Genomic DNA, 18334 nt, shown 5'->3' with positions numbered 1-18334 from the left:
TGCCAGGATAAACTGTTAATAATGCCTAGATCCACGGGTTAAGTGACTGACATTTAGAAGTTAAAACTGGTACACATAGTGTACTATTAGTCACTGCTTTGACAGAATATTAGATGAGTTAATCTTTTTGTTTCATTACATTCTGAAAATCGAGATAACAAGCTGGCCTTGATACTCAACCACAGAAATCAAATCACTCAACCACTGCTTAAAAATGTATGACAATTTGTTACAATCAAACAGCTTCTCGTAAATTTTGATAGAGATTTAATACATGTAATAGTTGTATGCTCTCACCTCAATACTGTTGTACTCTGCGGAAGAGGGACCAGAACTACGATGACTGTCCAGTGGCTCTAGCATGAATGGAGGTAATTCAGGTACCTATACCAGACATACTTTATAACATATGTACATCACTATAGATCTTTACTACTCTAACAATAAACATGCCACTTCAACATAGTACACTCTGAAATACCATAATCTTACTAGGCCTACATATTGATACAAAAATTGTAGATGAGGATGTAATACTCAGGGTTACACCTGAGGAACCAGTGGATTGCATGTTAGAAGAAGAAATCAAGCCTGCACTCTTTAAAAAAGAGGTTCAAGATATGATTGAAGAAGGACAAAGAAAGGCAGCTTGAAAAAAGAAATTTTCTTATGGTAATAACTTAAAAATATATCTATTCCAAAAATAGTTACAACCAATACTGTTTTTGAATATATTTATAGTAAAACAAATAATTTATAACATAAAAAAGTTAAACAGAAAATACTACTACATTCAAATGTGACAAAAGAGCACAAATTTCAACTTACGTTCATCTGTATCCAGTCCTTGTAAACAGTGATGGCTCGACGGATAGCTGGAGAGTACGCAAAGTTCAGCAGGAATGCTTGGCGGTACACTTCGTGGATCATGTTCACGTTCTCTCTACTTCCGTACAGCACGTCCCTCACAATGTTGATGGCTGTTATATTCGGGTCTTCACTATAACAATTATACAAATTTTTACCAGTTAGATAAAAAAATAAATTTTCCTTGATATATAATAGCATGAAAAATTACTCAAACATCTTCCAGTTGTTAAAATAGTTCCTGGATCTTATTCATACACGACGCCTTACTGTACAACTTTTCTGCACTAGTTACCTCAAGGAGTGGTCAGAATGGGCCAAGAACGGAATCAGAGATGAAGAGTCGTCCGATGTGACTGTGAGGCTGCTGGAGGGTGTCACACTGGTGCCAACACTGACCCTTCGCAGGTCCGAGCTGGGTGACCTTTCACCCTCACTCTCACTGGGGGTCACACTGCAACAATCGCTAACATCTCAAAATAATTTCATTCACAAAATAAGCTAAGAGATGTTCAAAGTAATTTTAGGCTAGATATAATAACACTGTTTGTCTGAGAAATATTGATTACTACGGATAAAAATACTTCTGGTTGTCATCATTGCTTGCAAATAGTTGAGTTCCTCGTGTAATCGATTACTATGACTGTCATCTATCAGTACTTTATCTCGGTAAAATATGTTAAATAAAAAAGTGTCTATATGTCTGAACGAAAGGACAAGGAATAGCTTAATGTCTTTTACTATTTTTGTACTACTTTTACTACAAATCAGTTGTGATAAAATGATCTAACCTGGCAGATCTACCGAAAGGATGGGCTGGTTGATCTTTCTTGGTGGAATGAGTGAAGTTGGCGATCCACTTGATGAAAGCAACCCGACAATTGATGTAAGGTTCCACTCGCTTCCTGTCCTCGCTGGTGAACCGTGGCCTCAACAGCGCCAAGTCTGCAGAACATCATAGTCGTTGAAGATTGGGAATATTCAAATATTTACTAAGGATTTTTATTCATTAGAGGATAAGGTACATACAAAAATATTACAACTTGAACTGATATTTTGAACCATTAACACGCCAAAAAATACTAGAGCATGGTGTTTCTTTTTTTGAATTCTATTAATAAAAAGGATTTCTAATTGTTTTTCAGTCTGTTTTTATGCCTGTCTCAGAATATCTTGGAAAACAAGTTAGGCTATGTACACCAAAACATTATTTACACTACAAATGTTTCAAAACATACAGCAGATAGAATTGCCTCTTGAATAAAGGCATATTTCATTTCATTTCAATTGTAAAAATTATTTTACGTGAAAATATTAAATATTTTTACATTTTACTTAAATGTTTGTATTTGAATTTTCCTACCAATAAAAAACAACATAATATATACCATATAGTAACAAAATTTGAAGTGAATACCATTAGTAAATTAATAAAAATAGTAAGAAATTAATAAAATGGCATTTTAATAAAGCAGTGGTACATGATTTGAACAATCCTGTATTTGAACAGTACTTTTTTCTGATATAATGAAAAACAACTAAATATAAATTTCCACTGAAAAAAACCACATGGTTTATAAGAGCCAAACTTACCCAAGACTGGTTTATAAAGACTAGTGGCATGGGAAAATGTGGGAAACATGTGAGGAAGATAATACATCTTGAAGCGATCAAACAGGAACATAAAACTTTTGTGTTGTTTGTAGATCTTGTCCTTCCATTCAACTCTAGCCACCTGAACACAACAAAAGTAAGGTTAATAAAGAATAATTTGTCTTCAGATAAATAGTTGTAAACCCAAAAGATGAGTGAAATGTTTTAATTAGTCAATCATGGCTTAAGAATTTAATAACCTAAGTTTTAGTTAAAATATTCTTAAATATCACCAAAATTCTAAAAAAATCTATTTTAAGGATTATCTACAGCGTTTATAATACCATTGATATAATTAAATACTAGTGACTTTAAATCACTGATTACATGTTAACAACCTTTATACAATTCTTAAGTTTAAATTAATCCAGCATGCATTATAATTCTAAATATTTGCTGCGATCAATTCTTGAAATCAAAAATGTCTTGTATTTACCTGAGTAACCATGAACTCCAAGAGGGCATCCAAAAAGAACTTCATGGGATCATCTGGTTGTTTTTCGCCTCCTTGAGGTGGAAAAACAGGCTGAATTTCTGCAGCACTAATGGGACCTGAAAATATAACAATATCTGAAACCATTACCTTCTTCAGCTATCTCAATTAGGTACTTAGGGACCTGACCTCTCTTATTTCTATTTGTTCAGGTGATAACATTTTTTGAACCATGAAAAAACAAAAACAGTGCATGTTCAAATCCTTATTAAGAATGCTATGAACACTACTATTTGAAATATAAAGCTCATAGGCAATAACATCATTGCTTTGAAACTATTTTATAAAAAAAATAAACTTCAGGAACTGGAATCAGTAGGAGGTAATCACATCCATTTCACAAGAAATCGTAATAATGTAGCAATAAGCTCACATACCTTACAAATTTTTAAAAAGTATCCAAAATATTGGATCAAAATTTTACAACAATCTTCCAATTGAAATTAAGTCAGAGGCTACGTTCAATAAATTTAAAATAAAATTTTGAAAAGTTCCTCATCAACAAGGCCATATATTCCTTTGATGAATTCCTGTGATGATTGTGGAGGTAGGGTACTCCATGATTAAGTTTTACACTCAAATCTGTTTAAATTGTAATGGTTTAAATTTTAACTGTTTTAAAATTGTAACCTTTTAACTGTAATATTTGTATTTTAAACTTTCTTTATTTTCTGTGACATATCTTGTATTTTCTGTATGTATTCTTGTTTTTTTATATAGTAAGGATATGAATTAAAATACTGACATTATTCTTGTATACGAGGGGGTACCCAAAAGTAACCGGAATTGTATTGCTGGCAGCCGGCAGCGTGTAGTACACATTCCTGCCGCTAGGCGTGTGTCGCGCAACCCATTGCGAGCTCAGTGACCCCAGTTCCGTTGTCCTAGTGCATTCTGTTCGTTCGTAGTGACTGTTTTCGCTAACCCTGTTTTGTTCTTGTTTAGTTTTTTGTCATGGCAAGTTTAAGTGAACAACGTGCAGCTGTGAATTTTGTATTTTACTTGGTAAAAATGCTGCAGAAACTATTTTAATGTTGAATACAGCTTACAAAGATGATGCTATGGAGAAAACTCAGGTCTACAAGTGGTTCGCTCGATTTAAAAATGGCGACATGTCGATTGAAGACAAACCTCGTTCTGGACGTCCATCAACCTCTCGAACGGACGAAAATGTTGAGAAAATTCGTGAACTTGTGCTCACCGACCGTCGACAGACAATTGAGGAACTATCAGAGAGTAGTGGGTTAACTTGGAGCTCGGTTCAGCGAATTTTAACAGGAGATTTAGGACTGAAAAGGGTTGCTGCCAAATTTGTTCCTCGACTTCTGACTGACCATCAAAAGGCACATCGAGTTGAAACTTGCCGCCTTCTGAAAGAACATCTCGAAAATGATCTCGATTTTCTGGAAAAGGTAATTACTAGTGATGAGTCATGGTGCTATGGTTATGACCCAGAAACGAAGCAACAGTCAAGCCAATGGAAGTCGCCATCTTCACCTCGTCCAAAAAAAATGTCGGCAAGTCAAATCAAACATCAAAACCATGTTGATTTGCTTTTTTGATGCTAAAGGCATTGTTCTTTCTGAGTTTGTTCCTCCAGGTCAGACTGTCAACCAAACATTTTATTTGGAGATTTTAAGAAGATTGCGCAACAGTGTTCGCCAGAAAAGACCCGATTTGTGGCAGACTGGAGATTGGTTCTTCTACCACGACAACGCACCGGCACACACAGCCATCTCAGTTAGGCAGTTTTTAGCCAAAAACAGCATGGTTCCGCTGCCCCACGCACCTTACTCGCCTGACCTCGCTCCATGCGACTTTTTTTTTATTTCCACACATGAAAAGAGGCTTGAAAGGTCAACGATTTGACAGCGTTGAGGAGGTTAAGAAAAAAACGAAGCTCGAGCTTGCAGCCATTTCTAAAGATGACTACAAAAAATGTTTTGATCAATGGAAATACTGTTGGGACAAGTGTATTAGTTGTAATGGAGATTATTTTGAAGGAGATAAGGTCGTATTGTAAAAAATTTGATAATATATAATTTTTATAAAATAATTCCGGTTTTTTTTTAGGTACCCCCTCGTATATGAATATATGCTAAATGAATAAAGCTGTTTGAATTGAATTGAACTGAATCAGGTGGAATATTGAGTATAATAAACTCTGGTTAGTAACACGACTCGAGTTGTGTTATGAGGAAAAGGGAACACATCACCAGTATATTGGAAGAAGACAAGACCCGATGTTGATATTTCAAGCAACTACAGATACTAGAATATGAGGATGTAGGGTTGCATATTTGGTGAAGTCTGATGCCAGCTGACTTTCATTGGTACAAAAGTAAGAGTAGTAAATAAATGATCCTAAAATTCACACTAAAAGTTAGTACAATGAATAATCAACAACTAGGCCATGAGTAAGGATTCAAAATTACCATGGCTGACGTCATGAAACACAGTTGCCGAAGACTGGTAGGTGAGTCCCGTAAGGCCCGGATGGTCCGGGATGGGACTGGGAAATCCCGGCACCAGAGTAGCAAACATAGCGTGAACTGCATCTGGTGCGTTCTCTCCTAGAGCTTGGTACCAAAGCAGGAAAAACCTACAACAATTACACACCTTACAGTACAAGTGGAGAAAATCAGAAGAGTTAATCAACAGGTGTAGAGAGAAACAAATATAAATACAACATTATTGTACAGTACTAATTTTATAAAACTATATTCTTACATCCATCTATAACCTATATATTTTAATAACTTTTCTAAACAAAACTTTTACTACACATAGTCAAAATATAGTACAAATTTTATAATTATAAAAACTTGTGAGTATACTAACCTATAATTAGTTTATAACAGACGTGTACAGTAGCCACCATCATTTTAGAAAATGCCATAGGATCTTATGAAGAAAAAGACCAAAATCGATAACCTTGAAAAATATTGTACTGAAAAAAGGCAATTAATGTATTTTGTATTACTTTAATCCCGGGCCAATAATTATAGTAAATTAATGAATACTAATGATTATGTGTCTTTAATTATGAATGATTTGTATGAATAAAAAAAAGAACAATTTATTTTAATAAGTTTGGTTTTAATTTTTTTATTCACCAAATTTTTTTTTTCTTATAAAAAGACAAACTGGGATATAGATTGAAACAGGAAAAGAAAAGTTCAAAGTATTCACTTACCTCCCATGTTTTGGATTAGGATACTATCCTAATGCAGCTCTCATGTTCATATTATTTTTCATCTAAAACGAATTTCTAATAGTTACAACATATTTCCAAACATAAAAAAACCTGTGACCCACCGGTGGAGTCATGCCATTGTGAATGTGTTAGGAACCCAGTGTAAACTGATGATGCTAACTTATAGCTATACTTTGCCATTTTCACAGCATGTAAAACACTTAGTTTGTTGCTTTAATTCAGTAACACATTGGGTTTAAAACATTACTCAGCAGAGTTCAGTCACAATAAAAAAAATCTTTTATTTACCATTTTAGATTAAAAATTATTAAATGAGATATTTGACATGAGTAAACATTATATTGCAGAATTAAAGTAGACATTCTGCTTCAAAATAATAAATCAGGAATGAGAACACTTAACCAACTATACTTCCTTTATCGATTTAAGCAGTGGAAATTACAAAAAAATTAGGTAAATACAGGGTGGTGCAAAAAGAATGCATGAATTTGAGTAGTATAGTATCAGTGGAGAGGAGCTGTCAGTGAACATTGAAAGATGCCATTTTGTAGGTTAGAGCGTCCAGTTTTAGTATCAATAGCGCAGTGGATCGTGCAACATCAATTTTGATCAACGAAGAATTTTTGTGAAAGAATGCTTTTGCAAAAGACAATGGTGTTTAAAAATCAGCTAACAACATACAAGAAATGCACTAAAAACCTGCAGTCTTAAAGTTATGGTTTTGTGTATGGTCTCGAAAATTTGAAGAGGATGATGCGACTGTCACAGTTAATTCTCAACGTTATGTGGAAATTTTATGCACATTTTTGCAGCCACAACCTGAAGCTTTGGGGATAAATTCAGCATAAATATAGTTTTAACAGGATGAAGCTACAATTTATATGAGTAATACATCTATGGAAGTTGTTAGAGAAATGATCACGTTTAGACGATGTCTATTAGCCTGCACATACGCCAGATCCATCACTGTGCGACTTCTTCTTATGGGGTCACATGAAGTTCAAAAGTAATTTTCATAAAACTCGTTCACTCGAATATATGAAAGCTGGAATATGCAAAGAAATATTGTTGTTGTATCACAGGACACTTTTGACAACAGTTATGGAAAACTTTGAGGAGAGATTTTTAATGTGTATTACCGCAGAAGGATGCCATCTTTCCGATGTTATTAAAAAAAAGTGGTTTGAAATTCTTAATGCCCTATTTTTAAATTGAGTTGTTTGCTGATTGATTTGGTGTTAATTACCATTTTTTGTGATTAACATAAACTTACTTATAGCATTTTAAAATACATGTGTTCTTTTTGCGCTATCCTGTATTACGTTATCAAAATCTAAACTCTCCTACTAACAAAATCAAATGTACCTGATTGCTTCCCGCCGCAATTTCCAGCTGTTGCCGGGATGGAGGAGCTTGGTGATGATACGGGAGAGACTGTGCACCTGCCATCGACGAGACAGTAGCTCCGGGCACAACGTCAGGATCTTGTCCAGTGTCAGCAGCACTGCTTCCAATTCCTCTCGGTGGGCCTTGTGTACTGTTCGACATGTCACACTCTCGTCAGTTCATAGACAACAACAACTCTCCGTTCACTAACAGCTATTTATTACCACTTAGTGGAGGAGACAAGCCTATTGGTGTCTTTTATGTGATACGATTTCATTATCCGATTTCTTCCTGTTTGAGGTTAGATTATTCAACAAGCTTGAGAATAATCCTGTAAGTATAATTTTTTAGGTGCTTGTGTAAAAGTCCAAATATGTTCTACGTAAATATGTAAACTGATCAGAAATCTTGTATAAATGTTTATGGTCTTGAAAAAAGAAACATAAAACCACCCGTACTAAAAGGTTTAACAATAATCTATTCAGCACTCCAACGCATTTTAATTTTTTCCTTAAAGAATGTTTTCTTTAAAATTGTTTAATCATACTAAGAAATGAAACAATCTAGAAAACTAAGGGAGCATTGCATAAAAGCAGCAACATCAATACGTGAGGCTTTAAGTGGTGGAAATAATACACACAGATCCTTCACTTCTGAATAATGATTAACTATTATGTCACAAATTACTATAATCATTATTAAAGTAAACCTATATATAATTAAACCTAATATATTCTCAGTTATTTTCCATTTAATCACAAATTATATAGTTTAATACAATTATTATCTCATCAATTATTCATAACACTTTTGAAACGATAAAATTGTTTTATAAAATTCGATATACGAATTGAGATTTAAACGCATAATTTATAGAAAAGTATTTTTTGCATTAAGTAAGGTGATTGGATTATTTTGTGAAAATGATAGGCAATGACGTAGCTAAAACAATTTTTATTACTAATTTTTAAGTAGACAACACGTACACAACAACATATGGCTGAAAAGTTTTAAAATTTTTAAGCAAAGGGAACTTATATCATATTAACAAATAAGAATAAAAAATTAGAAAAGTAACAAAACTTAAATTTTGTACAATATCTGAATTAGATCTATACGTAAGAATAATTGAATTATCTCTTCAATTTAATGATTTTTAATTTCAGTAAACATGCAAAAATAAAATTTAAAGAGTATAATACGAGACATGTTTTGTAAGTAAGTACCATTTTGATATATAAAAATAAAAGTAAACTTTTTGTAAGTTTTATTTTTATATGAAAGTCCACACTTTTATCTACTTTTTTACATAATTTACATCAATATTAAGGCAATTGTCATATCTAAAAATAAACTTTTGTATATTATTGTTATAGAAAATTCTTGCCTGATTTAACAGAGACTATAATGCAAACATTTGATGCATATTGTCGTAGTCGTGGTACTGACTTTCAAGATGCTTCTTGTGATGAAGAAGAAATGATAGTCACTGGGCTAAATTGAAGCTGTTTGGGGAACTATGAAATTGTTGCTATCAGAATGCTGTTATGAGATTTTGAGTTTGTTTTGCCACATGTGGATTCTTGAAATATGTTACTAAAAAAAAAACATCTTAAAACTTGAGAAAATTACTTAAAATAATAAAAAAATTGTGGAATGTCTGTTCATTTTCACTTTTTGCACCAAATTGTTGGTGATCACTGAGTGTCGTCCACTCTGTTTCTCATCATGAACATTTTTGTGGCCATAATTTAAAGTTCTTACCCATTTCAATATCATTTCATCACTCATAACGTTTTGTCTACACACTCCACAATACTTATTTAAAAAACACGCCTCGTACTTAGATCAATTTAATTTTACAAATTATTCTTGTGTGAACCAAGGCTGGTATTAAACATGCTTGAGAGATGATGCAATACCACCAATATATGTTTAAAAATAATAATCTGTTAGGAAGTAATAATCCGCCCGTCACTAATGTTACACTAAAAACCTCACATAACTGTACAGGATATGTTCTGTGATGCAGAAATATTTTGGAATATCACACATGAAAGGGTGACATACCAACATAGTTAACTTATAGTATCCAAATTTTCATGCCTTTCATTGAATTTAGTTTAACTAGTAAAACTGAAAACATGTACACGATTCAGAAACTTTCAAATGCATCTAATATTTCAAATTGTAAACGACTTCAAGAAGCATAATTTTGACTACGTTGAGGGGGATAATTTTCCTCTCATTGCCATGCTGGATGAAAAAGATAACAATGAATGAGAAATAATTAAGCCTGAAGTTATGGAAGCAAAGCTCAGGCATTGGCATGTATGACATATTCATGTATGATAAAATATTCATGTATTACATATTAAGTGATGAATGCAGAATGATGGGTTACATTTGATACACTAAAACAGTATGTAGGCTATATTCATAGTATTGTAATTCATCATGGTTATGATTAAATGTAATCAAACTTATTGTTTATGGAATATGTTTAAACTCTAGAAACAATGGAGATGTATATATCTATAAAACAATGGAGCATATAATATACCATCCAAAATGTTTAAAATTCTTTTTCAAATCACACGATTATATTATTTCAGTTGTCCTACAGCCGATTTAACAGACCAACATAAATCATTCTATTTTGTAGCAACAAATCATCAACTTGTAAGTGACTGTAATAATTAAGACAGAGTTAAAATTTAATTAAAATTCCAATTACACACAAATCTTAGAAATTAAAGAAAAGGCTTTTTCTTTAGTGACAAAATTAAAAGCTTTAAATATCATTACAAACATAAGATGACATATTGTAATTCAATAGCATAAAATGTGACACTACCAAAACAACACTTATAAAATTCATAATGATCTAAAATAAATATGAATAACAGAAAACAGAAACATGAGTGAATCAAAATATTGGCAACAACACAAAATAGAGAAGTGCCAAACTGAAATCAAAACAGCAAATGCAGCACTTTTTCGCAAAACTAATAAAATTTAACGATTTGAATCAAAACAATACAACACTAAAACTAGACTCCCTCGAGCATGCACTCAACAGGTCAATCGGTCAGCTGGCACATGCTACTAAGACCAGGAAATCTGTAAAGGCAACTTACCTAAATGGAACGGTAGCTCTGGAAACATAGCAACATTAATTTGACAGTTGAAACAGGATAAGTTAATTGAACTCAACTGATTTGTAATTTTTTTTCAAAACACAATAATATTGATTCTCAATAAGTTTTTCTAATGTTTTATTGTATAGATTCATCACTAATTAAAAAAAAAATTACAGTTAACTTGTTTTGTAAAAAAATCAACTATTCTAAAACAATTGTTGTTATTGAAGAAGAAACATAATTAACATATGGTTTTATTTCGCTTGTATTACCATAAAAAAGTCTCTTCTCTACTTTTAATGGTCATGCATAATGAGACATAAAAGTTTATTGAAATCAATGATGTAGTTTGCATTTATTCACTATTCAAAAGTTAAGGTATGGATGTGGAGCTAATGAAAAACCCAATATATTCTGACAGTATAGGAAAAAACCTTTAATTTTATAATGAGATCTATTAATACAGAAATAAAATAAAATAACAAAATTTGGCCACTATAAGTCAGAAACTTGTTTCAGTGAAGTAATATCAGTACTTAACGGCCAAGAGATGATACAAGATTGTGGAATTTAATTGTTGTTAGTACTAACTATGTTGTACAATGTAAAATTAAGGGAATTTGTAGTGTTCTTCATGACTGAAGCATCAGAACAATCAGTAAACCTTGAAGCGGCTATATTTTCAGATATTGTATAACAATCAGATGTAATTATTACCTTTCTCTTGAAACTCTTAATATAGGGTACCGAATATCCGTGGTCCCAAAAATTGTTTTTTTTTTTTTGTGAAATGTATTTGGCCTTACGACTGCTAAATATAATCAATTTTTATGAAGACAAATAAAGTTCACATTGTTAGAATTTATTTTTGTTATAGATTGTTCAATTTAGAGTGATACATCTTAGAAACTGACAAAATCTAAGACCATAGTAGAATGGTAAAAACAATAAAAGACTATCATAATTTTAGAACTAATTATTAGAAAGCAAAGTCAGTTTAGTTTTCTTCTAAATGTAAATAAACATGTTTCACAGCAATGAGTAATATATAGTATTAAATAGTGAAAATTCGGCCACATAAACAATAGAAACAATAAAAGGAATATAATTCTTTTTAGGATTAAGTATTTAGGAGGCAAAGTCAGTTTAGTTTTCTTAGAAATCTAAATAAAAATGTTTCGCAGCAATGAGTAATGTATGATATTAAATAGTGAAGAATTCAGATACATAAGATAGGGAATAGAAGCCAATCAATAAATTGCAGAAATAGTCTCTAGATTTCCATCTGAACATATTATGAATCTGACAAAACTAAAAAGGTTCCAGTTCACTCTACAAGGGTTACACATAAATAAAAAAAGGAAGAGCATAGTTGTTATTATGATTTTAATACATTGCAATATATTAATAATATTGAACCTTTCAGCAATTCTATTATGATCCTATTGCTGCAGTATTTGCTCATTTTATTTCTGCAAATGTTCAAAATGACTTTTATGTGTCTATGGGAGCAGGTGTAGTATTTCGGAAGCAGTTTGGTACACCTTCAGCATCAGATTGTCTGAATCAGCATTTGGTGTACCAATGAGTTAAAGAAGATTCTGCTATTTACAGCGTCGTTACACAGGGAAAATTATTTAATAGCCCACCAACATATAACTAAAAATATTGACACAAGATTTCAAACAGAGAAGTTGCAGGAGACTGTCAAGTTAATCTATGGGATGCATACATGATAATACCCCTATATGTATCTCTGTAGCTAATATTTATATTTTTGTTTCAGAAATTATGTGAGCTATTTAAATTCTCACATTCCTCTGATAAATGTGAACAATGGCCTTAAGCAAAACATGAATATTGCATTAATGATTAGACCCTCTGGAAAGTTATACATTGATTGATAGGTTCTGTTTTCAGGGATGTTTTTTATTTTATGCCAGCATTTCGGGGCATCATAAGATGCTGCTGCACCTATATTGCTGGAAGCATACATAATCAGACTTTTAGAAGTATTGATCTCACATAACAGATCAGATTCCAAAAGGTCTGATTATATGAATTCCTCCAGCCTACATTGCATAAACGAAAAATATTTCTTGAAATAGTACCTATCACATAATGAAAAGAATACTCCAGGCAGTACCTTACGCTAAAGCACAGCGCCCACTGCGACCGGCCCGGCCCAGCCCAGCCTCTTGGGGTGCCATTTGATTGAGTGTATTTTGACTTTACAAAAAGACTGAGCCGGGCTGGTCGCAGTGGGCGTCGTGCTTAAGGCAACATAATCACAAAGTCATTAGTTGACATGTTTAGTAGTTTATTGATAGGGTTTAACTTGGTATCATGGTGATGAATTGAGTAGTTGCTAATGATTTCAAGTTTAAAAATTAACAATAGGAAGCAGACAAACCTGGCCTAAAAAACTGTATTTCAATCTATATAAATTAAGGCTAAAAAAAAAGGCTTAATAAAACTGTATTTAAACTCTACAAATTGAAATAGGAATCAAACAATACTGGCATAAAACTGTATTTGAACTGGAATCAAGCAGTGCCTTGAAGTTGTGGACGCAACAACAGCACATTGTGCTCACTGCTAATAGCACACCAATTACTGAAGGACCTTAATACCTTTATTTATTGGAATTTAATCAATCTGCCCCACCTCTAATCAAGATGGCAACACACAATAATTTCTCTATATCAAGTTGGCACTTTAGTCTTTGCCAAAATTAAAGGTTACCCCTACTGGCCAGCACAAATAAAAGAAATTACAGAAAACAACAAAACTATGAAATACACAGTTATATTTTTTGGGGAAGACACCACCGCCATTATCAGACAAAAATGACATATGCCTATACACAGAATACAAGCACATACATGGGAAAACAAAAAACCAACAATTTTAAAAAACAAAAAATTTAATGAAGCCCTAGTAATGGCGGAGTCTGTCTCACAAGACCTCCCTCAAACTAAACCCCATATAAACAGCAACTCTGAACTTAACCCCTTAAGCAACTCACTCCAAGAACTCGAAAAAAAGTCTGACAGAATGTGACACACAGAGTAGCGAGGAAAGCTTGATAGTAGCCGCCAAAAATCGGATCCGCTTTACTCCAGGAAAACAACTACTTAAAAAATGAAAATCGTAGACTCCAAGACAAACTGAATAGTCTAGAAGCCAAAGTAGAGGAGTTAGAAAACTACGAAGGAAAGTATGTCGCACATATGGAAAGGCTCCCAAGAAAAGATATCCGAGCTCGAAGTACAGTTGACCAAGGAAAAACTGTATGTGGTTGAAGCACAAACTATTTTTGAGGACCATGACGGGAAACAGATCGAACTTATTAAAGACTATGAAAATAAGATTGAAGAATTAGAGAGTAAAATTATGACACTGCAGCAACAGACACCTGAAAAAAACTGACAGGAAGCTCAGGACTACAGGAACTCAAACATTGTCCCTGACTATCAAACAAATAATACCTTCCCCTCAGTTCTCTTGGAAATCGGACTCTTAAAAAACAGCCATTAATGCCATGGAAAGAAAAGTTTAAAAGTCTGGAAGCAATAATAAACACCTCCACCCAAACCTCCATAGAAGTCACCCCTCTACCTGCAACCACAATCCTTGTCAGTGAACTCAGAGATGCTAAATCCTTAAGAGGAGGGCAAGACCAACTGGAGCAACAAATGTCAGCACTTCTAGACAACACTCACCTTCATCTAAATTGAGTCTGGAAGAATCCTACCTACTAACTTTATAGCATCTAAATCTACTCAACAATGCAATCATAAAGATGATCCTCTAGATTCTACCCTGAATAAGTCTACCTCAGGGAACAAAGGAAATCAGGAGTTAGACGGGACGTAAAGGGAAAGAACCTCTTTAGTGTGTCTCTCCAAGCTCAAAAATATAAAAAACCACAACATGTGTAAATTTAGAAGGATTTGAGATGTGTAACAATAATGCTAAAGCATCCACAGGACTGAACATTGGTAACACCTTACAGGTGACGTCCGTTTTAGACACACACGGAGTCGCTAAAGCCTCAGTAATAAAGCCTCGATGAATGCAAGATCACGAACTAAAGATGAGAGTATAGAAGAGTTCTACACCACAAACATTGATTACTACATTTCGATCATGACAAACAATCAATTGCCGAATGCTGATTGCATTGAGTCTAATTCATTCACGTTCAATTCCCGGCCTCCTATAAGCCAACAATCTCCATCTGAATCAGGCCAGCGGAGCCCACCACGAGCAGAAGATGAACAGGACAAATATTTTTTAGACAAGACCGGCCTCAGCAATTTCAAAATGAAAACAGCTTTACCATACCCCAATTGAACAAGGAACACTTAAAAATTCTACACCAAAACGTTGACAGGCTCAGTAACAAAATTGACATAATAACTCATCTTCTTCAACGACTTGAGCCTGATATTCTAATCCTCACTGAGCATGGTCTGAGCAATGACCAGCTGCACAATACTAACCTGACTGATTATACTTTGATTGCTGATTTCTGTCGGCAGTTTCATAAAAAAGGAGGTGTGGGTATTTTCTGCAAAAACTCACTAATAACTCTAATTGATCCAATCTCTATTGAAGTGAAGAGTGTAGAGATGGTTTGTGAAATGGCCTTATAAGAATAAAACTTCAGGATCGGTGTCTGTACATTGCAGGTATTTATAGAAACCAAGGCAACCTAGAGGAATCCCTTGAGATTTATATCCCAATGCATACAAGTGGTACCGATATGGAGGTGTCCGATAATTGTTATGGGGGACATCAACATAGACTGCCTAAACGTTAACAGAGACAACATGCTGTTGGAGGATATAATGAGAAGCTGTGGTATGTTCAGAATTTCTCTTCCATCCACTTGCATAACACCTTTTTCACAATCATCAATAGATTGTGTGTGTACTAATGTAGAAGATGAAACAATAACAGTGGAGGTTTTGGATGAGGGGATCTCTGACCATACGGCACAGCTCTGTACGCTACACCACCAGCAGGTAAAACCAACAGCCCAGATGACTGAAAAACGACAATTTTCTGAAAGGAACATGAGGGACATTAAAATAAAACTACAACAAGAATCATGGGAAGATCTGATTACTGCTATAGATGCAGACACAGCCTACAATTTGTTTAGTAACACCTTGGGAATGATAATAAATTCTGCTTGCCCACTAAAAAAATCTAGAGTAAAAGGAAAAAAAGGAGAAATAAAATAACAGATGCTGAGGCTGAAAGACTACGTAAAGTTTTTTTTACAAGCACAGATTGTATACAACACTATGGTCAATTGATTCATAAGCAAGACACTGCCTCAAAAAAGAAAGCCTATGATTTAAGACTTAAAGAGTTAAGGCGTAAAGAAGTAACAGACAAAATTCTTCATGCAGAAAAATAAGTCAAAGGCCTTATGGGCAGTAGTAAATAATGAAAGGAAAAACAAAAAATATCACATAGTCCGAAGGAATTTAATGGATCCGGTATTAGGGAAAATTACTGACTCTACCCAGATCGCTGATTACCTAAATTCTAGGTTTTGTTACAGCGGCAGACAAGGCTCTAGAGGCTAATCCAAAACCACCCCTACTTGTACCTGCTCAGAATAATGTTCCACCCTTAACACTCTTTCCTACCACTTCAGACGAAGTAATAAAGATCATATCTTCTTTAAAAACAAAATGTTCTTATGGAATTGACTTGGTATCTTCGAAGCTGCTGAAATTTTGTGTAATGGAACTGACGGGACCCAATAACTCTACTGATAAACCGATCATTCGCAGAAGGGAGGTTTCCAACAAGGCCTTAAATTGGCGAAGGTTATTCCCCTTTTTCAAGCAGGGTAGCACCTCTGATGCTAGTAATTATCGACCAATATCACTGATATCAACAATATCTAAAGTTTTTGAAAAGGTGGCCCTGACTCGTCTTGTTACTCACCTCCTGGAAAATAATTTACTAACTAGTCAGCAACATGGTTTTATCAAAGGACGTTCTACATCAACCGCTATAGTTAGTCTAATAGAACACATTATTGATCAACTTGAAAATGGCAATACCTGTGCATCTGTTTTATTAGACTTTAGTAAAGCATTTGACAGCCTTGATCATAAAACAAACTCCTAACAAAACTGAAAGCTCTTGGAATTTCTGGAATTTCAGCGAGTTGGTTTGACAGCTATTTGACTGATAGACAACAACTGGTTCAGCTGGTTCATTCGGACAATGGTATGACTCGTTCGGTGAGATCTAGCCTGCTAACAAACTCGAGAGGCGTACCTCAAGGCTCTGTATTGGGGCCTGTTTTATTTGTTACTTTTTACAAATGACCTGCCTAAGTATCTGCAAGAATTTGCTACCACTATCATGTACGCGGATGATACTGTGCTTTTTATTAAGTAACAAGGAAACAGAGCCACTTGAAGTGTCAACGTACATAGCACTGAATGTAGCCACTCAGTACTGCCATCAGAACAGCCTGGTACTAAATGAAAACAAAATCGCAACATTTAATAAATGGGAAGACGAAAGCTTGAAGCGGGAACTCTACCTAACATAGATAGAGTAGAAGCTGCCAAGTATCTAGGTGTTATAATTGACACAAGTCTTAATTGGACCTTTCATGTTGACAGTCTCTGCAGGAAGCTAAGTTCTGGACTTTATGTAATCCGAAGAATAAAGACAATTAGTGATGTGCAGACGGCAAAAAACTGCTTATTATGCACTTTTTGAAACACATCTTCGGTATGGTATTTTAGTTTGGGGTATATCTAGTTCGTCAAATATACAAAGAACCCTAATCTTACAAAAGAAGTGCATACGAAACACTAGCTGGGTTGCAGTCAAGAGACAGTTGTAGAGCTGCTTTTGTTGATCACTCAATTCTAACTGTAATATCACTCTATATACTCAGTGTAATAACTTATGCCCATGAGAATAACTTCACCCGTGGCCGTGACGTACACCAACAACAACACTCGCTATACTGCAGACTTCGCTCTTCCCCAACACCATTCTGCTCAATTTGAAGAAAAGCCATCCTATATGGGAGCGAAGTTGTTCAAACTGCCTGCCTGCTGACATCAAGTCCCAAGAAAACATAAAAGAAAACATTAAAGACCTGGCTGTTGAAACACCCATTCTATTCCATAAATGAATTTTTATCTTGGAGAACTTTTGACATAAACATGTAATAATATTGACACAACTAATATTTGTTCTTATAATGTGATGTTATATTTTTGACGCTAATGCCATTCTCTATGATTGTTGCAAATAAAAGTACATTGTCTATTGTCTATTGTCTATTGTCTATTAACTAAAAGAAGACATCATGATCCAAATTACGTATGACCTTGCTCATAAGCTTATAGTGTACAACTTAAACGGTTTTGTAAATTAACTTTCCAGCACTTGACAGATACTTCTAATGAAAATTCTTTCCTTTGTGAATGACGTAAGTTATGTATGAAAGATTTAAAGATTTTACTATGAAATGCTATTACTTTCACTGGTCACCACTTTTGAAAGGATGATCCTTTG

The 18334-nt window shown here is 34.0% G+C and overlaps 1 protein-coding gene across 1 annotated transcript in view; it reads right to left on the bottom strand.

Annotated features, from left to right (window-relative positions):
- Nucleotides 1-18334, bottom strand: part of LOC124354437 (probable Rho GTPase-activating protein CG5521) — a 54149-nt gene that overhangs the window by 20972 nt on the left and 14843 nt on the right. The window contains exons 3-11 of the mRNA XM_046804887.1: nucleotides 10757-10774; nucleotides 7596-7767; nucleotides 5449-5615; nucleotides 2957-3072; nucleotides 2461-2602; nucleotides 1659-1812; nucleotides 1163-1321; nucleotides 829-1000; nucleotides 298-384 (exon numbers count right to left, since the gene is read on the bottom strand). Coding sequence (XP_046660843.1) covers nucleotides 298-384; nucleotides 829-1000; nucleotides 1163-1321; nucleotides 1659-1812; nucleotides 2461-2602; nucleotides 2957-3072; nucleotides 5449-5615; nucleotides 7596-7767; nucleotides 10757-10774 — 1187 coding nt within the window. The remainder of the gene's footprint in view (nucleotides 1-297; nucleotides 385-828; nucleotides 1001-1162; nucleotides 1322-1658; nucleotides 1813-2460; nucleotides 2603-2956; nucleotides 3073-5448; nucleotides 5616-7595; nucleotides 7768-10756; nucleotides 10775-18334) is intronic.

Source organism: Homalodisca vitripennis, chromosome 1, assembly GCF_021130785.1.
Source record: "Homalodisca vitripennis isolate AUS2020 chromosome 1, UT_GWSS_2.1, whole genome shotgun sequence".
Lineage (NCBI taxonomy): Eukaryota > Metazoa > Arthropoda > Insecta > Hemiptera > Cicadellidae > Homalodisca > Homalodisca vitripennis.
This window is presented reverse-complemented; position numbering and strand designations above follow the sequence as displayed.